The sequence below is a fragment of the Canis lupus genome, chromosome 7 (assembly GCF_003254725.2).
Source record: "Canis lupus dingo isolate Sandy chromosome 7, ASM325472v2, whole genome shotgun sequence".
Taxonomy (NCBI): Eukaryota; Metazoa; Chordata; class Mammalia; order Carnivora; family Canidae; genus Canis; species Canis lupus.
Window position 1 is genome coordinate 38,199,978 of NC_064249.1, and position 23,549 is coordinate 38,223,526.

Here is a 23,549-nt window from a genome sequence, read left to right on the forward strand (position 1 = left end):
TCTGCTCCTTGTGCGGTAGCAGGACACTATTCTAAGTCACCAGGGGGTAGGGACTGTGGCACTTCACGTGGAGACATGAGGCCTCTCAGAGAAGTCCAAGCTCTGCCTGTAACCAGCTGCACCGAGGAGTCCGTGTCGGGGCCAGCCCTTTCTCTCTTAGTTAGCAAGGTCTTCCTGCTCTTCCTCCTGGGTCGGTAAGTGTCCTTCCCTATAGCCTCTCCTCTCCTCTCTTGACCTGTTTGCTACCTGGCTTCAGATCTTGGACCGAGTGGCTGATGGCATGGTGTTCGGTGCCCTCCTTCCCTGTGAGGAATGCTCAGGCCAGCTGGTCTTCAAGAGTGATGCCTACTACTGTACCGGGGATGTCACTGCCTGGACCAAGTGTATGGTGAAGACACAGACACCCAGCCGGAAGGAGTGGGTGACCCCGAAGGTAAGTGGGTGTGTGAGGGGGTGGATTCTTGGATGTTAGCAGAAGAACACCGTCATCCCTCTTCTGGGCTTGTTCACACTCCAAGTCTCCATGACTGCAGTGCTGTGTTCTTAGTCTTTCCAACAAGGCCATCCTTACACTCAGAATATAAAACCGTATTATTGGTCTGTAAGTTTGCAAACTCCACAAACATAGAAGCACAAGCAGTCCTAGCAGGAGTACAAGTTTTGTCCTATTGGCATAAGGTTTTGATGATTGGCATTGTCCTCTTGCTTGCCAAGACTATGAATTACCTTTGTCTTTGCTTATTGAGGGCTTCCTGTGTGCCAGGCACTGTTCTAGGCACAAAAGACCCGCTGGTGAACAAATGAATGATGATAATTCTCACCTCGGTGATAGGAGACAATTTCCTAAGGATGTTTTCCTGCCTTAGTTCTCCCATCCAAGTACTAACCAGGCCCGACCCTGCTTAGCTTCCGAGATCAGACGAGATCGGGCGCGTTCAGGGTGGTATGGCCGTAGACTTCCTGCCTTAGTTCTGAGGGGAGTTGGGTCCGGAGTTCAAGTATCTCCTCCTGTTGTAGTGGTTTTTTTGGGTTTTTTTGTTTTTAATGGGAATGCATGTTGAATTCTCAGGATACCAAAAACTCACTTGGAAATCCTCAGTTGGGACTGTCTGCACCCTCAGACTCTATGTGGGCAGGGCTGCCTCACTTCTTGTGCTTGTGCAGGAGGCCAACAAGCCTGTGGGCCGGTGGCACGGGACTTAGCATGTCACTCGGGTGTCCCCCTGGCTCCGTCAGCACAGCACCTACACTCGAACTCTTTTCCTGCCACCCTCTTGCCTCCCCTGCTTGCTGCCATCATTGTACCCCACCTCGCTGTTTTCTCTAAACTTGTACTTGAGCAATCACTCAAAAACAGCTCTGACCTCATCACTGCTTGTGTCCTTAAGACCTCAGTGATTCCTTGGGTCACGTGGAAATATTCTCCCAGTTTTTCTGAGTTTGCAAATGTCACATACCTGAATGTGGTACCTGTACCCCTTTTACTATCTCTGAGAAAATGAGATCATAAGGAGTGGGGACCCATTTTGTATTTCACAGGCCAGTTGCACAGCATTGTGCTTACTTTTGAAGGTACCTGTGTGTGTAGGACCTATTTTCAGGTCCACAGTGCTTGCTGCCTATGCAGATTCACGGATTCCCAGCTCCATGCGAGCCTGCTGCTCTCTGTGGGCCTTCCTCAGGCTCTGTGCTGCCCTTGTCTTCCTGGGTACTGTCACTGCCACTGCACATGCACACACACGGTCTCTCTAGCTCATTACATTCCCAGCAATAGAACACTGACCCCCCAGTGTTCCCTGCATCCCACAGTATGTCAGTCATACGTCTTTGCTTGGACCCTGCTTTTTTGGCCCCTAGCTGCCTAAACAGGTCATTGCCTCCAGGGAGCCCCCCCAAAGTTCCCCATCTGTTGTCACATTAGCCTTCAGATGTCTGACCCAGTCAGCACTGAACTGCTTTCTTGAAAGAAGAAACTCTTCATAACCTCACCATGATAATATGGCACAGTAAGTGTTCAGCATGACTTGGAGATGGTCTGTTGCTCCTTTGATCCGGGGCATTCATGGAGCACAGGTACACGGGAGTGGGCTCTTCCTTGCCTGCACCATGCTGTTCCTGAACTCCGGCGGAGTCCTTATGGAACACTTGTTGCTCTCAGCAGCCACGTTACCTTCTCAGAAGGGAGGGGAGCTCTCTGGTTTCCTCTCGGGAAGTAACCTCTCTCCCAGTCAGTGCAGTCTCGGGAAGTGGGCATGTGACCCCTGAGGGGCCTCTCGAGGGCCAGGCCTGGGGTTTTCAGGCCGTGGCAGCTGATTCATGATTGGTTGGTTGATCTTTAAGGAAAACTCTTTGCTTACAGCATCCATGCCAGCATTATCCTAAACGTGGAAGCACTAGAAATAAGCACTGTGTTTGCAGTGATCGTGTATTTTGTGCTGGAAATCTCGAATCTTTTTTAGGATTTATTTATTTTAGAGCAAGCAGGGGGAGGGGCAGAGGGTGAGAAAGAATATCTTTGGGCGGTGGGGGGGGGGCGATCTCAAGCAGGACCTCCCCCTCCACTGAGCATGGAGCCTAACAGACTCCATCCCACGACCCTGAGATCACAACCTGAATGGAAACCAAGAGTCAGACATAACCCACTGAGCCCCCCAGGTGCCCCATTGTCTTGTTTTCTTGTCATTCCTTATCACAAGAAGTAAAATGAAATTCCTTAGTTTGAACGGACCAAACCTTTGCTGTGGCAGACGGTAATTTTAAGGGAGAACTGGTTTCTTAACTGAAACTTTAATTCTTTAGGAATTCCGAGAAATCTCTTATCTCAAGAAATTGAAGATCAAAAAGCAGGACCGGATATTTCCCCCTGAGACCAGTGCCCCAGTGGCAGCGGCACCTCCGCCCTCCACTGCCTTGGCGCCTGCTAGTGTAAACAGCTCAACTCCGCCAGGTAGGGCTCCAGGGCCGCCTGCAGGGAGGGGGGGCCCATGATCTTAGCAGGAGGAGGGTCTCTCCAGATTCTCTGTTTGCCAGTCCTTAGGGCAGCCTTACCGAGAGTGACATTCAGAATGTTGTCCAAACCACACGACAGACTTGCTTTCGTGCCTCTGGGCAGCCCTGTGTCCGTCAGTCATCCTGAGCCTGATGGGATGGTTGGGTCTTTTGCACACAGAGACCTGCTAGAGACCTTGGCCGCTAAAGCAGGTTCCAACTCCTATGAATACAAATATTCCACACCACAGACACAGATCAGTTGGTGGTTTTCCATCCAGAGAAGAGACTTGCTGCCTTTGTTCACTCAGAGACACATGGTATAGCCTAAGGGCTACAGCCACAGGTGGGTGGGTGGAAGACAAGGGGCTGACCCTGCATGTGAGCCTGTTAATGACCTCCTCCTTCCTCCCAAGGAGGCCTACGTGTGCATGGTCATTCTGAGTCAGTCTATTTTTTGGGGTGTGGGGTCAGTCTTGACTTGCCCTCACAGGAAGGGCTTGAGGGACGTTTCCCTCCCTGTTCTAGGAGTGCGGAGCCAGCCCTGATCCACCCTCACCACACCTAGGCACAGCCCCTGTCATGGGGCTTTCTGATCTGGGCTCCGTTCTAGGGAAGTGCCAGGGTCTTTGTGTTTGGAATCGGTTACCTAGCTTGGCATCCTGCTGACCACAGCGTGGAGTGACTGCCCTTAATGAGTCTTAATCTATTTGATGAGGTTCATAAGTATCACATAAGAAATTGCGAGTTGGGAAAAGAAAAGTAATTGGGAGCTCAGCTCTCTGCCTCCCATCCCACTACCAGCCTGGTGGTCCCCACATGCAGCTTTCTGGGTCTCCCTGTGGGACAGAGCCAGGAGACCCTGCTGGCCAGGCCAGCCTATTCACAGGACAGTGTTGTTATGTGGCTTTTCCCCTAGCCTGGTCCTTTGTGTGTTAGGGGACGAGACAGGCTCTCCACTTGCTGTCCTATCCTGCTTTCCCAATAGCCCTCAGCCTCTATTTTCATATACTTATCACTCGGGCACCAGAGGGGAGCTGAGGGTGTCCAGGCCCTGCAGCCTGTCCCAGCCTCCCTGAGACCTCGCTGCCTAACCACTGTTCTCTTTTTCCAGGTAAGCCATTGTCCAACATGAAGATCCTGACTCTTGGGAAACTCTCGCGGAACAAGGATGAAGTGAAGGCCATGATTGAGAAACTCGGGGGAAAGTTGACAGGCACAGCCAACAAGGCCTCCCTGTGCATCAGTACCAAAAGTGAGTTGAACCAGGACACCTGGGTGGCTTAGTGGTTGAGCACGTCTGCCTTTGGCTCAGGGCATGATCCTGGAGTCCCAGGATCGAGTCCCACGTCAGGCTCCCTGCATGTGTCTCCTTCTGCCTGTGTCTCTGTCTCTCTTTTTATGTGTCTCTCATGAATAAATAAAAATCTTTAAAAAAAAAAAAAAAGTGAGTTGAACCTGGTTGTAGAACAGGTGCCCAGTGTGCTTCCTGCCATGGCGGTGAGCTTGAGTAAGGGGACACTGAGTATGGTGTGGCATCCGCAGGGCACTCCCAGGTAGGTGTCTGGTCAGCAGCATTGTTTGGGTCTGAAGGGATACCAGTGCCTGTATTTTGTGAAGCCACTCTGTCCTGTGTGTTCACATGCTTTCTCTCCCGAGCTGACCAGAGCGCCTCACTTTGGGGACATGAATGGTCTTGGCACAACCACAACCACTGGGGCTCTGAAAAGCACAGCAGCTGCATGGACAAGCTTGGGGGTTTGAGGAACAGCAGAGCCGGGGCGGGGCTGACAAACACTCATCTCCTATACGAGGGCTCCTTCAGGACCAGGAGAGGTACTTGTCTCACCTACCCATAGAGTGAGGCAAGACAGAAAAATGGGGATGAATTCAAAACAAAAGAACACAGTAAAGTCTCAGAGGAAAAAATCTTGAAGGATTGGAGATAAGTAGCTTACCTAGTCAAAGGCACTCCACACACTGGAAGCAGGACAGATTCCTGCATTACCTGTGAAAAGCTGGTGCTGGTTCCTCACAGAAGTGGAGCAGACGATCCTGAAATGCATGTGGAACCACAGATGCTCCAAACAGCCAGAGCAGTTTTGAGAAAAGACAGAGCAGGAGGCATCATGCTCCCTGATTGCAAACTACATTATGAGCTCTAGTATCAGAGTAGTGTGGAGCTGACGTGTGAACACCCAGAGGTCAGCGGAACAGGGTAGAAAGCCAAGAATACACTCTGGAGAAAGCCAGATCCCTGCCTCACACTGCTCACAAAAATTTACTCAGAATGGATTGTAGACTTGTATGTGAGACCCATAACTACAAAATTCATAGAAGAGAGCACAGAATAGACGGTGAGCTCCTTGACCCTGGTTTTGGTGATTTTTGACTCTGGCACCAAGAAAAAAAACAGACCAACAGGACCACATCAAACTAGAATGCTTCCACATGTAAGGGAAATTGTCCATAGAATTAAGGGGCATCCTGCAGAGCAGGGGCAACCAGTTGCTTGTTGTGTGCTTGGGGATGCCCTGGGGAGGTGCAGGGTCGAGCACTTTCCTACCGTTTGGGCTGCAGGTGGCTCCTCTTCTGGGGTGCATCTGCCCACAGGCCTAGACCCGTGTGCAGGAGGCGGCACTGTACATGGGCCCCCAGCACTAGGTGACAAGGAGGGGCTCAGGCTCAGTCAGCAGGGCTCTGGCTTTACTTCACAGTTAATGCTTAGGCCGTTCTTCCCCTGGTTTGAACAGAGGAGGTGGAGAAGATGAACAAGAAGATGGAGGAGGTGAGAGAGGCCAGCATCCGAGTGGTATCTGAGGATTTTCTCCGGGACGTGTCTGATTCCACCAGGAGCCTTCAGGATTTGCTCTCCGCCCATGTGCTGGCTCCCTGGGGGGCTGAGGTGAAGGCAGAGCCAGCAGAGCCTGCAGCCCCTAAAGCCAAATCAGGAGCTGCGCTCTCCAAGAAGAGCAAGGGCCCGGTCAAGGAGGAAGGTGAGGCCCACAAACTCCTGAGATGGTCTGTGGATGCTGGCAGACCGCTCCCTCGCCCTGCCTTCCACCCCACCCGTATTTCCTAGTTCTGTTTTACTTGAGCAGTTACGGTTCTTGTCCCCTTCCAAGGCGTCAACAAATCTGAGAAGAGAATGAAATTAACTCTGAAAGGTGGTGCTGCTGTTGATCCAGATTCAGGTGAGCTCACAGGAGCGGGAGTGGATGGGTGGTCAAGAGACTAGGGTGCCCAGGCTGCACCTGTGCCCTCCTACCTCTTGGGCGTCATCTGACTGGCAGTATGGTGTCTGGGGGTGTGAAAGCCCCCCGCCCCTTACCGCCTGCAGACCTCCTTCTCCCGGAGTGCATTGGCCCCTCATGGGAGTTAAAACAGGGCACCCTGCCTCTTCCACAGGTCTGGAACACTCTGCACATGTTCTGGAGAAAGGTGGTAAAGTGTTCAGCGCCACCCTAGGCCTGGTAGACATCGTGAAGGGAACCAACTCCTACTACAAGCTGCAGCTCCTGGAGGATGACAAAGAAAGCAGGTGTGTTCTGGGGACAGGACGGAATGCCTGCGAGGTGGCCCCGTGAAGGGGGTAGGCCCGAGAGGGGTGTGGGGAGGCCTGGTTCCCTAGAGTCGGCCCCCCAGCTTCACAGGGTGTGTTTTGTCCCACCATCTCCCAGGACTCTTAACAGCCCTTTGAATCCAGAGTGTCTGACCCCTGTACACACGTTTGGAGGTACAGTTTGGTGGGACCAGAACTTGTGGGTTAACCTGGACTGTTTCTTGTTAGCAAGTAGAAATTTTCCCCACTGGAAGTCCAGGAGTTAGTTGAAAGGCAGAAGCTGTGTAGCGGTGGCCCTGTGGGAGCCAACTCAGCCCTTTTAAGAAACCGTGGCCAGCGGCTATCTATAAGCAGTGGGTGGCTTGGTTCTTCCCACTGCCTCTACTTCTCACCAAAAGTTTCACCTGGAAAGTGGCTCAGAAGTGACCCTGAGGGTCCAAACTATCTAGTAGGCTACTTAGATTTTCTGAAGAAATAAGCCTTCCAGCATGTGGATTATCATCTGCTCTGGTGGCCCACTTTAACTGGTTTTCACTGAAGGGGCAGCATGGGCTTTCAGATCTGGACATTTCTTCAGGACAGTTGGGGAAAGCACCTCCCAGACCTTTCCAGGGAAAAACACAAGCAGGGATTGTGTTTCTGAATCTCTGTGCAAGAACCCAGAAAATCTCCAGGAAGCCCTAGATCTTCTTTAAATTCTTTGGTTTTCTTAAAAGTGCATGGGATCCCTGGGTGGCACAGCGGTTTGGCGCCTGCCTTTGGCCCAGGGCGTGATCCTGGAGACCCGGGATCGAATCCCACGTTGGGCTCCCGGTGCATGGAGCCTGCTTCTCCCTCTGCCTGTGTCTCTGCCTCTCTCTCTCTGTAACTATCATAAATAAATAAAAATTAAAAAAAAATTAAAAAAAATGCATACAAATAAATCTTGTGTCTGAGGTTCTGATACCATCTTATTGTGACTTAAAACTCAGCTTATACATTATTTCCATTATTTTAAGAAAGACGAACTCCCCCCCCCCCCCCAAAAAAAACTAAGCAGCACAGCTTGTCAGGTACCTGTGGTGTGTACCCCAGGTTGACATGGGAACAGAGAATGGTGGCCTTACACTGTGGGCTCAGCCTCCATGCTGCTGACACACGTGCACACGAGCCCCCGTGCACACACAGACACACACACCCAGTGCTTGTCACATCTCAGCCTCTGAGCTGAGCCCCAGAGCCTTCAGAATCTTTCAAGCATGTCCCTAACGGTTGCATCTCTTGAGCACAGGACTGCCAAATGATGCTTACTGTATTTCTTTGAGGAGTGAAATCAGGTGTTTATATAAAGTTAGAGTTTATTATAAGCCCCGGGGTTCACTCCACAAGCTTGCCTGCCAGATGGCAGTGTAACCTGTTCTTGGGCATGTCCTAGGGCCCATTCACCGATGATGAAATTTGAAGGGGCTTTCTTTAAAGTTCTACTCCTCAGTTCCATCAAAAGCAAAAGTCCTTTGTTACAGTGTTTTTTTCTGTTCTCTGTATCAGTCAGCATCTTGGGGGTTGAAGCTCTTTCTCCTCCAAGTGGAGTGGCAGGGAAGAGAAACCTCCCGAGATGTGAGTGGCCAGCCCACAGTTTGTATCTGATCCTTACCCTCCCTCCACGCCCTGTCACAGGTACTGGATCTTTCGGTCCTGGGGCCGTGTGGGCACCGTGATTGGCAGCAACAAACTGGAGCAGGTGCCGTCCAAGGAGGAAGCCATCGAGCACTTTATGAAATTGTATGAAGAGAAAACTGGGAATGCCTGGCACGCCAAGAACTTCACGAAGCATCCCAAAAAATTCTACCCTCTGGAGATTGACTATGGCCAGGTAATCACTTAGCTTCTTCCATCATCTGCTTTTGGCAAAAGCAATGGGTGCCAGAGTTTCTGTAATATGCCTTGGGTCAGACAGCCTCTCTGGTAAATGGTTCCAAATGCTCAAATAAGTACTAACACTGATCCTTCTGAAACTCTTCCCACAAATAAGAGTCGGGGGGGTGGGGGGACACTTCCCAGCTTGTGACGTGAGGCCAATGCTACCAAACGTGAGGCTTGTGACACCAAAGCCAGAGATACGGTAGGACAACTCCAGTGTCCGTAGGGTTATAGACACAGTCCTTAATGGGGCGCAGCACAGGATTTAATACCTGAGAATGCAAGGTCAGCCCAACACGCAGAAACCGGTGCACTGCAGCAAGAATATAGTAAACAAATCACATGGGCATCCTCACAGATAGAAAGCGCATGTACGTATGAATCAAATCCACATGGTGCAGGATAAGCTCAGACAACACAGGTAGCGTGGCGGAGGTCAGTCTTTGCTCATTTGGTGCAACGGGAGTAATTCTTCAGATGCGTCTTCTTCCCTGACCCTGTGTTTCATCACAGGTCATGTGACTGATTTATCATCAAGATAGAATTACAGTGACCCGGGCTCTCCTAGGTCATGGTTTGGGGGTCCCAGGTCTGATGGTTTTTGTTAACACATTTGTAGCTAGCTCACCTTCCTGTGTACGTCACCAGATAGCTTTATAGAGGTCTTCTCTGGCACGATGCTTACCCTGGTTTTTATATGAAAATCTGTGACAGTTGCCCCTTGAATGGAGGGTTTGGGGTACTGACCCCTCCCCCCATGCGGTCGAAAATCCACATACAACTTGACTCCCCAATTCACTAATTGCCTGCTGTTGACCAGGAGCCCTACTAGTAGGAAAAGTTGGTTACAGCTTATTTTGTGTTACATGTATTCCATACCGTAGTTTTATAATAAACTAAGCTAGAGAGAAGAAATCATTATGAAGAGAAAATACACTTTTTTTCTTAATGATTTTTTATTTATTTAAGTGAACTTTATACTCCACGTCAGATTCAGAATCACAACCCCGGGATCAAGAATCACATGCTCTTCTACTGAGCCAGCAGGGCATTCATGTATTTCTTTTTTAAAGAACAGAAAATCCAGGGGCACCTGGGTGGCTTAGTGGGTGAAGCATCTGCCTTCGGCTCAGGTCATGATCTCAGGGTCCTGGGATCAAGTCCTCTGTTGGTCTCCCTCCTCAGTTAGGAGTCTGCTTCTCCCTCTTCACTTGTGTGCTCTCTTTCTTTCTCAAATAAATAAAATATTTTTAAAAAAATAATAATTTAAAAATCTATGTATAAGTGGGCCCACACAGTCCAAACCTGTGTTGTTCAAGAGTCAGCTGTACTTTAATAAAGGTGGGGGACCATGTTTACTTCCCAGAGGGCAAGAGATTTATAGAGGAGTAGAGATTTTAATTCTTAATCTTTGAGGCTTAATGTGTTTCAAATGAGTGGTTTCTAGTTAATAGAGTATTTTAAGCTCTCACTATTAAAAATAGAATTTAGAAGCACCTGGCTGGCTCTGTTGGTAACAACTTTTGATCTTAGGGTTGTGAGTTTCTGAGACCCATGTTGACTTTGGAGATTACTTTTTTTTTAAGATTTTATTTATTCATGAGAGTCATAGGCAGAGAGGGAACCAGGCTCAATGCAGGACTCGATCCCAGGACCCTGGGATCATACCCTGAGCCAAAGGCAGATGCTCAACCACTGAGCCACAGGCATCTCTGGAGATTACTTCAATCTTTAAAAAAAAAAATAGAACTTAGGGGCACCTGGTTGGCTCAGTGGATAAGCATCTGCCATTGGTTCAGGTTGTGATCCTGGGGTCCTGGGATCGATTCTCCCATGAGGCTCCCTATAGGGAGCCTGCTACTCCCTCTGCCTGTGTCTCTGCCTGTGTTTCTCGTGAATAAATAAATAAAATCTTTAAAAGAAAAATAGAATTTGTATCTGTAATGACGAGTTTGAGACCCTGGAGATTGACTCAGCAGCGTTCCCTACTGATTAATTTTTCTGATTTCAAAAATAACATTTTAGAAAATTTGAGAAAGACAAAGACAAAATCATAGTCAACCTAGAGTTAGTATGGTTACAATAATGGTGTATGTCTTTAGTGCCTCTGTCTCTCCACGGATACTTTTCCTCACCAGAGAACTGGAGTCCTGCTCCACAGGCTGTGTTGAGAGCACCCACAACCACCTATGTAGATTATACTGTTGCAGGCGCTACATTTTAAAAAGTAAAAAGAAACTGAAAGTATCTTAATAATTTATTTTCCTTTCTTTTTTTCCTCCCCTCCCCCACCTTTCTGAAACTAAATCTTTGAAATCTGGTGTGTTTTTAGCCCTTGTGACACGTCTGCATTCGGACTGGCTGTCTTTCAGAACAGCAGCCCGTGAGTTAATCTGCACTGGTCTGGAGCAACTATCTGTTAGGGCTGCACAGATGTCAGGTTGTAGTTCATGGCCTATAAATCATCTGTAATGAGGCTACTGCTTTCATAAATATTTCTGTGGTTATTACCACTAGCGTTGGAGATATCGAGTCACAGAGAATATGTACTTACGAAGGGTTTTAACCATTAACAGTTTGCCTTACAGTGGAGCCATAAGCAGGGAATACAAAAGCGGTGCAGACTCCGTGTTTGGACATGAAGTCAAGCTGACGGCTGCAGCCAGGGGCATGAACACAGCACAGGTTCCTCCATGCAGCTCAACAGATTCCAGGATCAATGTTCACTCAGAGCAAATACCAGCTGTGGCTAGTTGCTAGGGACAATCTGATGGACAGGCCGCAGTCCCTATCCTATCTGGTTCCTAAGTGACAAGAGTTCAGACATTCTGAATGCAGTGTGGTCCTGACCTAGCCTGGGTTCTTTTTTTTTTTTTTTTTTTTTCCTAGCCTGGGTTCTGCAGATAGCAGAACCAGACAGTATAGTCTTGTGCTCTTAGCTTGTCAGGGAGCAGGGATGAGGCAGAGGAGGATGGAGAGCTCATGCATCAGTCTGTGTGGCAGGAAATGGGTCTGGGTACTTGATCTTTTGGGACTGTATAGAAGGTTGTAGGAACTTCTTACAGAGGCCCTGGGGTGAGGCAGTGGGAGAGGAATGGGGAGGATCTGTCCAGAGTCCTCTTGGTCCATAGTGGGCCCTGGGCAGGTGATGAGCAGGAGGGGGTGAGGGCATGTGGCAGGGGGTGCCTGCAGGTCAGCCTGCTTAGAGCTGAGCGCTTCCAGCGGCATTTAGAGGAAGGGTCTGATCCTGGGGCAGACTCCTACGCACTCCTCCTGGCAACACTTCCTCAGCCTTTGCTGCCATTGACACTCGGTCTTGTGGTGTCCTTCATCTGCCGCCCAGATGCTGCCACCATTTCACTGGGGTGGTTGAACGGGGGTCTCTTACCGATTTAATCTCTTTTCCATGAAGGACGAAGAGGCGGTGAAGAAGCTGACAGTGAAGCCTGGCACCAAGTCCAAGCTCCCCAAGCCCGTACAGGACCTCATTAAGATGATCTTTGACGTGGAAAGTATGAAGAAAGCCATGGTGGAATATGAGGTTATTGAACTTTTCTTCCTTTGCGAGCTCTGCTGGGGTTGAAGAGTTGAGCACTGGGCCACTAGCGAGCTCGGGCTGTTGGTGGCAGGTGTCCGCTTCTGCCTGGGCTGCTCATGCCCTTGCAGGGGATCGCTGACCTGCCATGAAATGTACAGTGTGCTAGGGAGAGCTGGCCTCTGGGTCCCCCGTCCCTTGCTCTTGTCCCCTTGCTGCCATGTGAGCGCATGTGGGTGTGGCTCAGGGAGGCGGGGTAGGCAGAGTTGTTCTGGAAGTTCAAGGTGTAGCCCATTTACAGTGACCAGTGAGCAGCGCTGAGCAGGTGTGGGAAATTCCTGACACTTAGGCCATCAGAACTCCTCCTGCTTCAGGGAAAGGTGGGTGTGGGTTTGTCCTGTTCCTCCTGCCCAGGGCAGGATAGGGAGGGCCTGGATGAGACCACCTGTCCCTGTTTGTTCTCCAACCTGGCTCAGCTTTCCCTGGGAGGTGAGTGTGGAATCCCTGGCAGGGCCGACCCTGTCCAGCTGCTGTTAGAGGAACAATGTGGAGTCCTAGAGGTCCTCTAACAGGATTACAAATGGCCAGGACTCATGCAGTGCCATTCAAATAAACCCCTGTACCGACTTCTGTCAGGAAGGCTGACCAGTATGACAGCTAGTGGACGAGCTCAACAGGGACGTGGGCGCAGGGGAGGGATGGTCTCCATTTTTTTTATGTTTTAGGAGAAATGTTCCACATGACATTTCTAGCTTCCTGTGCTCTGGTTGATAGAATTTCTCAGGCCAGTCTCCTTTAGAATACCATTCCTGTCCTGGCTTTGGCTCAGGTGCCTTAGCTTCCCAGGAAGAGACAGGCCAGGGGCCCTGCAGCTGGGAGCACTGGCCCTGCTCTTGTCTCACAGCCTCCTTCAGAGCTGTGCTCAGAGCTCCTTCCTCTATGGCTCCCAGAGCCAGTTTCTGGTCCGTACTTGGGATACCACGCTCCTTGACGTATCCCATTGTCCCAGCATGGTTCACCTATCTTCCTATCTTCCCCAGACCTGGCTCCGGCTACGTAATGTTCTGCAAACCACATCTCCCCTCAGGGTGGAGAGTTTCTTTCTATTCAAGGGGAGAGAAGCCATGTGTGTAGTCAGCATCAGATGCTGCAACCACTGGCCCCTGCCTGGTGCTCCTTCAGCTCCATCTGTTCCATCTGTGCACGTGTGGGGGTGCACAGGGGGCCCTGGGGACTGGGAGCAAACCACATGGGCCAGGATGCTCACTAGGTCTGTGGGTGACCTTGGAGGAAGGTGTAGCTGATGGGGACCAGGCCCTCTAGCGGCGATTCTTGCTTTTCCACTGCGTCTTTGCCACGGGTCTTACTGGTAATTTCTCAGCTGTGAGCAGCAGCAGCGTCGCTCAAATAATTGTGGAGCCTTTTAAGATAACCGATTCAAAAAAGATGGCATTAATTTGAATATAAGTAGATATGTTCAGGAGTGTGTACTCCTGAAAACCTTGTTCACCACTTGATAGTCCTTACTCACCTGGGAACTGCCCAGGCTCTGAGACCCCAGGGTATGCCATGTAGGCTGGCCCTCATACTTGCTTTGGGCCTGAGTGGGAGTCGTGCTGGGCCCTCTCCTGGAAGTTAGCTACCCTAGTGCAAATCAGGGGTAGAGGAGTCCCTGGTGGCTCATCACTGCATAAATGAAGGGAATATGACCCCCTCTCACTCAGGCCCTGCAGGGCAGACTCTCTGGATCTCCCCATGAAGACCAGGCAACTGTGTGATCGCTTCCAGCAGGGCCAGGAAGCCGGACACGGCACCCTCTAGCTCTGCCATTGGCCACCGCACAGATAGGCTTTCAGAGGGACAATTCTCCCCTATTTTCTCAGATTGACCTTCAGAAGATGCCCTTGGGGAAGCTGAGCAAACGGCAGATTCAGGCCGCGTACTCCATCCTCAGTGAAGTGCAGCAGGTAAAGACAGGCCCATGGCTAGGGGGCAGCCTCTCTGGGGGTAGTGGGCTCACTGAGGGGCATTGACTCTGGGTCAGTGAGGTACTGCACCACAACTCATGAGGGCCTAGGTTTTTTCAATTCAGTACATAGGGTAAGTGCCCACTACTTGTCAAAAGGGGTCACAAAACTAATGAGTTAGCTGTATTTTCAGTCATCAGATGTATAACAAACTCTTAGAAACCAATAAAGGCATTTGGTTCTCCTACCTCCTGAAAATAGCCTGATTTTGTGTGATCTGAAGAGTTAGGCTCAGGGGCACCTGGGTGACTCAGTTGGTTGAGTGTCCAACTCTTGAATTTGGCTCAGGTCGTGATCTCAGGGTTGAGAGACCAAGTCCTTTGTCAGTCTCCTTGCTCATCGGGAGTCTGCCTTAGACTCTCTGACCCTCCCACTGGTGCACCCGTGTGCACTCTCTCTAAAATAAATAAACTTCAAAAAATTGAAATTGGGACACCCAGCTGGCTCAGTGGAGCTTTTGACTCTTAATCTTAGGGTCTTGAGTTCAAGCTCCACGTTGGGTGTAGAAAGTACTTAAAAATAAAATCTTTTTCTTAAAGATTTTATTATTTATTTGAGAGAGAACATGAGTGGAGGGGGCAGAGGGAGAAGCAGGATGCCAACCAAGCAGGTACCTTGACACAGGGCTCTATCCCAGGACCCTGAAATCATGACCTGAGCTGAAGGCGGACTTTTCACCAACTGAGCCACCCAGGCGCCCAAAGAGAAAATCTTTACAAAGGTAGAAAAAGGCTAAAGTTACTAGGAAATCAAATGGAAAGCAAAGTATTTTTTCACTTTGGTTCATCCTCATTGAACATCACCTTACCGGCCATCTGCCAGCGTCCCCTAGTCCACAGGTCCTTTAACACTGTGCTGTGAGGGGCTGACTAGGGGGCAGGGGGGCAGGCCTGGCCTGTGAAGGAAGAGGGGCACCCAGGAAGCTGAAGTGAGACCTTCCTGCTGAAGCAGACTCCCTGCTGGTGCTTGGAAAGAAACCGTGAGACAGAGCTCTTAAATCCAGCAAACACTGCTCCGAGCCCTGGGGCCCTTCCCTTGCTACCCACTCGCTGAGCTGTGAACGGTCTCCGCCCATGCTCTGCCCTGTTCGAGAATCCCCAGGAGAGGCTGGTAGCGCGTCCTTCCCCACGATGCAGAGCCTGCGTGGTGGGGGAAGGGAGGGGTGTTGGGACCAAGCTGTTGTGCTTTACCACCCTGTGGCCATCCCGCTGCCTGTCGGTCTAGTATCACGGCAGTCTAGCTTCTCCATCTCTGCATATACTGAGCACTTAGGTATACGGAACACGAATTGGCATTGTGGCAGCAAAGGGAGCTTGAACTCCCTGCCTTACAGCTGAAGATCAGTGGATTGGTGTGGAGGGGCCACCAGAATTCATAGGAGAGGGGCTTTTTCCCTTTCAACATTTTGTTGTGAAAAGTTCCCAAACACTCACAAAGTTGAGGTTTTATGGGAATGCCCCTGAGCTCACCACCTAGATGCTGCAGTGGACACCTTGCATTGTGGTGGGGAGTGTTGCAGGTCCATAACGATACAGGTCTTTTGGAAATGAATGCTTGCACGGGAGGGGGATCCGGCGCTCAGGCTGGTGTGACAATGATGTGCACTGGTCTTGAACATGATCTCTGTTTCCTGGCTTGTGTCCACCCCGGACCCTGCTGCCTCAATCTCTGTGCCCTCCCCCAAAGGCAGTGTCCCAGGGCAGCAGTGACTCCCAGATCCTGGATCTCTCGAATCGCTTCTACACCCTGATCCCCCACGACTTTGGGATGAAGAAGCCCCCACTCCTGAACAACGCGGATTGTGTGCAGGTAGCACAAGGGGTTCAGGAGGGAGCCTCGGATCTGCGGGGCTTTGGTGCGGGTTCTGGCTGGTGCTTCCTCAGAGTAGAGGCTGGTGCTGGGAGGACCACCTTTGGGCCCTCCTTTTGAAGTACAATGTCTTCCCACATCAGTGCAGACCGACCACAGGCAAGACAGATGTGTTTTCCTTCCCTAGTTCTACCATATTAGTCTGGGGGAACGAGCCTTAGGAGCCGGACAGCCCTTTCTAACCACGTGTTCCTCCCCGGTTTCTGTCTCTGCCTCATCTGGGTGCCAGCGATAGGTCCCCTTCGGTTCTCCGCATGTCCTTGTAGCTTCTGGCTCTCCTCTCCCCCAGGGAGCACGCCCCTCTTGGTGTCCCATGCTGTCCCCAACCAGCTGGGGGGTCCTCCTTTCACTGTCCCTTCTGGTTCTCTGTGTATGGATTTTCTCTGGTAAAACAAGGTGTGTCTCCCTCACCCAGGTCCGTAGCCCAGGGTTTCCTATCTGTTCTTCCAGGCCAAGGTGGAAATGCTGGACAACCTACTGGACATCGAGGTGGCCTACAGTTTGCTCAGGGGTGGCTCTGATGACAGCAGCAAGGACCCCATCGACATCAACTATGAGAAGCTCAAGACTGACATTAAGGTAATAGGCACCCCCTTCTCTGGAGCATCCAACCGCTCATCCCGAGAGCAACAGTCCCCAAACTACAACATGCGTTTCTCCTGGAGGCCTCCTTAAAACCAATGGCTGGGGCCCAGGAGCTGGCCTGATTTCAGCATGTTCCCCAGATGCTGTGTGCCTGGCCCTTGGAGAACCCAGGAGCTTCTCATCTGTATGTAAGCACCTTGGCCAGGCAGCTTCCAAGCCAGGCCTCTGGTACAGAGACTAGTTTTTGAGCAGCCTTTCAGAAAGTTCACTTTTCCTTAACCTAGAGAGGATCTGTTTTTGGAGACTTGTGTGCTATGAACTCTATAAGGCTTGTTGTGCCCATTTCCAAAGTGGAAGCTCCTAGTGGCAGTCATACTAGTACACGGTACCTAGGTTCATACTGTGGACTTGAGGTGGTGCACAGTCCCTGAACTCTGGGAGTGTTGGGGGCTTGGGCACTCAGCCTCCAGCTTGCCTTGACCTTGAGTCTGATCTCCTTTCCCGCGTGTCTCCCTTCTTGGGACCCTGCGGTGTGGCCAGGTTAACGTGAGCCTGGAATGAAATTTTACCTCAATGGAAAGAGCCTTTGCTTTATTACCTAAGACAAAGCAGAGTTCTGTGGGTCCTCAGAGAGTAAGCCACCAAGGTCACTTGTTTGGTCCCTGGGGCACCTCCTGACGGGAGTGCTGTGGGCCCAGTTCTCTGTGAAGGGCTTATTTGCTTTCTGTTTACAGATTCTAAGCCTTTTAAGCTGTGAAGAAAACCAGAATTCCTGGGTTTTCTGCACTTTGGCTGAGAGTATGAAACCTCGGCCTTCCTCATAGTGCACTCATGTTTGTGCGCCGTGGATAATGTTAACGAGTAGGCGGTTGTTGGGTAGACACGCTGGCCATGGTGCGCCCAGCCCTGAGAATTCCAGAGACTCGGAGTTCTCATCCTGTCCTCAAAACCTGACAGTTCATGCAGTGTCGGCCCATGTGTGGGGTGACTGTACTTGGGGTCTTCTGCACTCTGACTCCCAACAACGTTGTAGGTGGTGGACAGAGATTCTGAGGAAGCCGAGACCATCAGGAAGTACGTTAAGAACACTCACGCGACCACGCACAACGCATATGACCTGGAGGTTGTTGATGTAAGACTCTTCCTCCTCTTACCATTGTTTAGTCCCACAGGCTCCTGCCTACTCACTCCCGCCTGGGTCTAGGCAGGGGAAAAAAAAACCTTTCCTTTACTTTAACTAGAGGAAGTGACTGATTTGTTGGTTGAGAAAAATTAGCAGTGTTGTGGTTTGGGGGGCGCTTTGTATCTCTTTTTCTGTTCCTTTCCGATCTCAAAGCCTAGATGGAGACCCAGAATGTACAATGAGATGCACCTCGGAGCACCTCTCAGGGGTGCCTCTGCTACCTGTAGCGTTCAGGGTAAAGGCAGCCTCTGCAAGGTGGGGTTCTGGTGGAGTAGCTCATCCCCACCTGACCCAACCTCTCTCTCTGCTGTGGCCTCTAGCTCTAGAGACCGTTCTGTTCTCCTGGGTCAGGCCAATCTGTTAACCAACGGCTTCTGGCATTTCCTTCCATTAATCCCACCCCCACCCCCGAGCAGATCTTTAAGATTGAGCGTGAAGGCGAGAGCCAACGCTACAAGCCCTTCAAGCAGCTGCATAACCGGAGGTTGCTGTGGCACGGGTCCAGGACCACCAACTTCGCGGGGATCCTGTCCCAGGGCCTCCGGATAGCCCCACCTGAGGCCCCTGTGGTAGGTGCCTGGCCTGGGGCGGGGGCCTGGGTGGGAAGGGCCTATGCCCCCATACAGGGTCTGTTGCAACAGGAGATATTGGCTGAGTCACGGCAACAGGAGACTATTGACAGACCTCTCTCTCCGGGCCCCTCACACATGGCACCCAGAGTGTCTCACCTTGTCCTCCTGCCCCTAACTCTGGGGGATGTGGCTGCACCTCTATCAGCCATAGTTTCTGGAACAAAAGAAGCGGGTGTCTGGGCCTTGCTTTAACGGGTGTGTTGACATGCAAGGAACAGGCTTTGGCCACAGGCCAAGCCGAGTCCAGACCTGCCTCTGCCGCTTCCAGCTGGGTGACCTCATGAACCCAGTGTGTTCCTCAGGAAAACGTGGCGTTGCCTGAGTGAAGCCCTGCCCGGACACAAGGGGTCGGTGCATCACCCACTGGATTGTAGAGGTGACCCGCTGGTCGGGGGCTTAGAGGCAGTCTTGCAACCCTCTCGCTTTCAGATTGTGAAAAGAGCAAAGAGGTCTAGTGACTGGCTAGTGCCATGTGACCTGGGCACATGCCCTGACCGCCCTGAACCCCATTTTTAACAGAAGGACATAAATTTAATAAGCCAGCATTTATGGGGTGTTTACACGGGCTGGGTACTGATCTACCTGCTCACTAAGTCATTTAATTTTCATGAGGGCCCCATGAGGTTCTTTCTCCTGTTCAAAGGGGAAGAAAGCTGGGTGCAGGCAGATTAAGTAGCTTCTTAGGTGCCCGGCGGGACCCAGGATCTGAACAGCCTGCTGCATGAGCTCAGCCACTGTGTGTGCCTTGTTGCCTGGCTCCTGGTCAGCACTCAGGGGATCGATGGTGCCACGAATACCCCTTCAGTGACCCTTTCCAATCCTCCAGACAGGCTACATGTTTGGTAAGGGGATCTATTTCGCCGACATGGTCTCCAAGAGTGCAAACTACTGCCACACATCCCAGGGAGACCCCATAGGCCTGATCCTGCTGGGAGAAGTTGCCCTTGGGAACATGTGAGTCAGCCCATTTTGGGGAGAGCAGCCCGTGGGGGGGGACGGACGGGTGGGTCCAGAAAGGGGAGCTCCCTTTGGCCGGGATAGGACCCTAAAAATTCCCTGCCACGATGGTAGAAACCGGTTCTAGTTAAGTGAATGAGGGAGACCCAGGAGTGCTTCCCAGTACCCAGGCTGAGGAATCCAGCCAGGCCTTGGGAACTGGCGGCATCCATCCTTCTGTGGGCTGCATAAGGGATGGTCACCCCCTCGCACAAGTGTGTGCACACAGATGTTAGATTTTTTGTTGGAGACCAACTCAGGTCAAACCGGAATCCATCCCAGTTTCAGATTCCTTGCAGAAAAAGTCAGGTTGGTCCTGCTTGCATTGGGCATCCACCTTGGTCCAGTCATGACATGGGAGAGCAGAGTCATGTAATAGACCAGGGGCCCAGGGAGGGTGGCCTGGGCAGAGAAGCCTCCAGAGTGGCCAGCCACAGCTCAGGACAGGACCTCTCCTGAAAAGTTGCCACGTAGTAGCAATCACTGGCACAGACTGTTGTCAGAGAACTGCCCCTTCACTCCCTAAAGCCAGGGTGGGAGGGAGCTCCCAGCAGGGAGGGCAGGCTGGGTTCTTCTTCTCACTTGGCCTCCTGCTGGTCAGACCTTTTGAGAGCATGGAGCCCTCAGAGGCCCTTCTGAGACTGTCCTTTCTCGTGTAGGTACGAACTAAAGCACGCTTCACATATCAGCAAGCTACCCAAGGGCAAGCACAGTGTCAAAGGTAACGTGTTTCAGAAACTGCTGCTCCCTGGATTCATGGGAGGAGTCTGTGTGTCTGTGGCCAGCTGTAAAACAGCTGGAGGTTCTTTAGAGAATCAGGTCACACCCCCTTGTGCCGCTCGTGTGCCAGGATCCAGGGTTTTAACGTGACTCTCAGCTGCGGTGCTGGGGGTGGGGCTCGTGATGTTGGGGTGCCCAGAACATCTGGGCTTGCTGGAGTTCCAAGCACCTGGCAACCCAGGGTCTTACCTGCCACATTGAAGTGGCTGCTTTGGACCTATGCTCAGAAATAGGACTGGGGTGGGGGCAGGTGAGATCAGTAAGGCTCTGGCCCTGGGACCTTGATTGGTAACTACAGGTTTCTGGCTGGAAGGATAGAATATGGAATGCATGCGTATCTTTAAGATGAACACACAGACCCAATGTAAAATGGATCTCCTCTTGGAATGTTTTCAGTCTCCATTCTCACAGTTCCTATCATGCCTTCTGCTCTGCAGGTTTGGGCAAGACGACTCCTGACCCTTCCGCTAGTATTACTCTGGATGGCGTAGAAGTCCCTCTTGGAACTGGGATTTCCTCTGGCGTCAACGACACCTGCCTGCTGTATAACGAGTATCCTTTTCTGAGCATGCCAGGCTGTATGCCCCAAGGGATGTCCAGGGGGGCAGGCTGACTGCACACCCTCTGTCGGACCTGCACTGGGGGACAAGCCAGGCCCCCCGCCCTTGAAGCCCGGTTGGTATGAGGGACGGGGGCAGCCAGCATGAAACCAGGCACTCCTTGACACGCTCCCCTTCTAGGTACATTGTCTATGACATCGCTCAGGTCAACCTGAAATACCTGCTGAAGCTCAAGTTCAACTTCAAGACGTCCCTGTGGTGAGCTGGGGCGTGAGGCTGAGGCACAGCCTGGTGGCAGGGATGAGGGTGCCCAGTGCCCCGCACTGCCTGACTGGGCAATGGCCGCTGTACCACCACCTGGAGATCGACCTCCATTCCGTCTCCTTAGGAAGGATTTTCTACGAATGTTTGCTCACGTGTTAAGCGATGTTTCCCCCGCTTTTCAAATCCTTTGTTTGTATGGGTCTGGGGGTGGGGCAGGGGGTACCCCTGCGGCCAGCACCCTGGTGGGGACGACTGACAGTAGAAGAGGAAGGGGGTTCTAGACTAGTTCTGCAGGAAGAACCACGCACGTCACGACGTCTGCCTTACTCACTGGCTTCCCGGGGGGTATTCCTTCCGCCCTTCTAAGTGTTCACGTTTAGTTTCAGTTTTGGAAAAATGTTAAGCGTTTATTTTGAGGTAAAAATAAAAACTAATTTCATACTACTTAGGTTTTCTTTTTTATTTTGCATTTATCGTCTTTTATTCCCCCCACTTTTGTATGAGTTACGTGGGGAGACCAGGAGGAGGAGGGATGTTAACAATTTCTCACACTTAGAAATAAAGAAGTGCTTTCTGTTTCTGGACACACTTGGATGTGGAAGCCCTCAGAACGCGCAGTGCAGCGAATTAAAAGTTGCATTTGAAGTTCCTGTATTCCCCATGACTAGTCTTGTCTTCCAGATTAAAACGGTATCACTGATGCACGCACCCAAGGGCTAACAGTACTTCTCAATTAAAACAAATGGTTTCTACGTTTGTTGTGTATTGTGTTTGGTCTCATTCCAATTGGATCGGGTTCATCCTCAGTACAAGGTCCATAAAGACTACCTGGGGGGCATTTGCTTCGGGGGGGGGCAAGAATGTCAGGCAGCAGATGGCATTGCCATGGTAGCGCCCATCTAGATGGCAGAGAACCAGAAGTCGGGGGCCCACGGCCTCTGGTAATCAAGTAGGTGGTGCTGGTGGAGGCCTGTGGGCCAACCCTCCCATCCACGGAGCCCACAGCACACCGCCTCACGCCACAGCCAGGGGCGGGGGATGACCCCAAAGCATGCTAGGGTGATCGCAAGGACACAGGGCCTTTGATGGGAGAATGAGAAGTGTGGGCCTCAGTGTCAGGCACAGTGAGCCAATGACTTCTGAAACAAGTTTTTGTGGGGTTTTTGGTGAGGGAAACGGAGCAGACGTCATTCCTGACCAGAGACCCAGGCAGGCTTTCTTTGATGGCAACAGCAGGGGATTTGGGGAATCCACTTGAAAGTAGGTCCTGTGTCTGTCCAGTGTCCTCCACTCGGCCCTCGTGCCTTTGACCTGAGATGTGCTCCCGATCAGCCATTCAGCAAGACTCAGGCTCTGTGGATCCAGAATGTTCTGAGTTCTTTACCGTCCTTGGCGCAGAGAACGGCAATTACTCTCCCAGTCCTTGATTAAAGTATTTTTAGGTTGGAGTGATTGCTCCATGGGTTCCCTCCTCACAACTGACTTCCTAGAGTGACGCATTTCTAAATTCACATCTTCTAAAAGGGCACCCGCCATACTATGCTTCAATATTTATATTTTAAGGGACACCTTTGGCTCAGAGTGTGATCCCAGAGTCCTGGGATCGAATTCCGCATCAGGCTCCCCGCAGGGATCCTGCTTCGCCCTCTGTCTGTGTCTCTGCCTCTGTCTCATGAATAAATACATAAAATCTCTTTTTTAAAAAAAAATATGAGTTTCTTTACTTACAAGTCCAGGCCCATCCCAGGGTGTGGCTGAAATGCATACTGGTAATCTTAATTTTTCTTTTTAAGCCTTTCATGGAAACAGGTGCAGCCCTGGGTCCGGGTGACAATGCCGGTCCCTCCAGGGTGGCAGCTGGCGGATCCCCTTGGCAGTTCAGCCTTGCCACCCTTGGGGTGTTGCCGTCGCTGGAGGCAGAGAGCCACCCCTACGACATCCCAGAGCGCTGTGCCTGCGGGCTGTCGCCTGGGCGAAGACACCGCCACGTCAGTTAGTGTCCACGCTGAAGGCCCGCCCAGCGCATTGTCTGTCTCTGGACACCGGGTGTCTGTCGCTGTGGAAGTCTGGGTCTCAGACCTGGACCTGCCAGGGTCGTCCTGTGACACTCCCATGTTACCTGGGTTCCTTAGGGGTTTCCTAGGTCTCTATGTGGTGTCACTTCCCTTAAGATCTGTTCAAGTCCCGGAAGATGGGAGTTTGGGGGGGTTTCTTTAAGGAATGACGTAAGACCTTCAAATGGCAACTTGTCTGGGGCTGGGAGTTTGGAGTTTAGTGAGGTCTGGTGACAAACCGCACCCCCTGCCCCTTGGCGGCCTCTGCCCATTCTCCTGGGGGGCGGGGCGCAGTACCAGGTCTATTTACCTCTCTGAAGTTAAGTCACAGGAAGGCACATTTTTGGAGACTGACTTTGAAAAGTAAAAGAGAAAAGTGACCCATAAACACGCCTGGTGACTGGGGCCGGGCTGGAGGGCGGCGCTGGCGGCAGGGCCCCCCAGGTGTTGGCCCGTGTCTGGGAAGCGTGGCTCCTCAGGGAGCTTCCTGAAGGGATGTGGGTCCATCTTACAGGATCTGGTATACGTTTTAAATCCAACTGCTAGGGCAGCCCAGGTGGCTCAGCGGTTTAGCGCCCCCTTCACCCCAGGGCGTGATCCTGGAGACCCGGGATC

General features: G+C 51.5%; 1 protein-coding gene across 1 annotated transcript in view; it reads left to right on the forward strand.

Moving 5' to 3' along the window:
- PARP1 (poly(ADP-ribose) polymerase 1) overlaps positions 1-21,324 on the forward strand; it is a 39,795-nt gene extending 18,471 nt beyond the window's left edge. Inside the window, exons 7-23 of the mRNA XM_025430661.3 lie at positions 257-433; positions 2,800-2,947; positions 4,103-4,243; positions 5,742-5,984; positions 6,114-6,182; positions 6,397-6,529; positions 8,207-8,402; positions 11,862-11,990; positions 13,868-13,951; positions 15,698-15,820; positions 16,331-16,459; positions 17,499-17,597; positions 18,065-18,217; positions 19,107-19,234; positions 19,936-19,997; positions 20,494-20,608; positions 20,797-21,324. Coding sequence (XP_025286446.3) covers positions 257-433; positions 2,800-2,947; positions 4,103-4,243; positions 5,742-5,984; positions 6,114-6,182; positions 6,397-6,529; positions 8,207-8,402; positions 11,862-11,990; positions 13,868-13,951; positions 15,698-15,820; positions 16,331-16,459; positions 17,499-17,597; positions 18,065-18,217; positions 19,107-19,234; positions 19,936-19,997; positions 20,494-20,608; positions 20,797-20,878 — 2,211 coding nt within the window. The 3' untranslated portion in view covers positions 20,879-21,324. The remainder of the gene's footprint in view (positions 1-256; positions 434-2,799; positions 2,948-4,102; positions 4,244-5,741; positions 5,985-6,113; positions 6,183-6,396; positions 6,530-8,206; positions 8,403-11,861; positions 11,991-13,867; positions 13,952-15,697; positions 15,821-16,330; positions 16,460-17,498; positions 17,598-18,064; positions 18,218-19,106; positions 19,235-19,935; positions 19,998-20,493; positions 20,609-20,796) is intronic.
- The last annotated feature ends 2,225 nt before the right edge of the window (positions 21,325-23,549 follow it).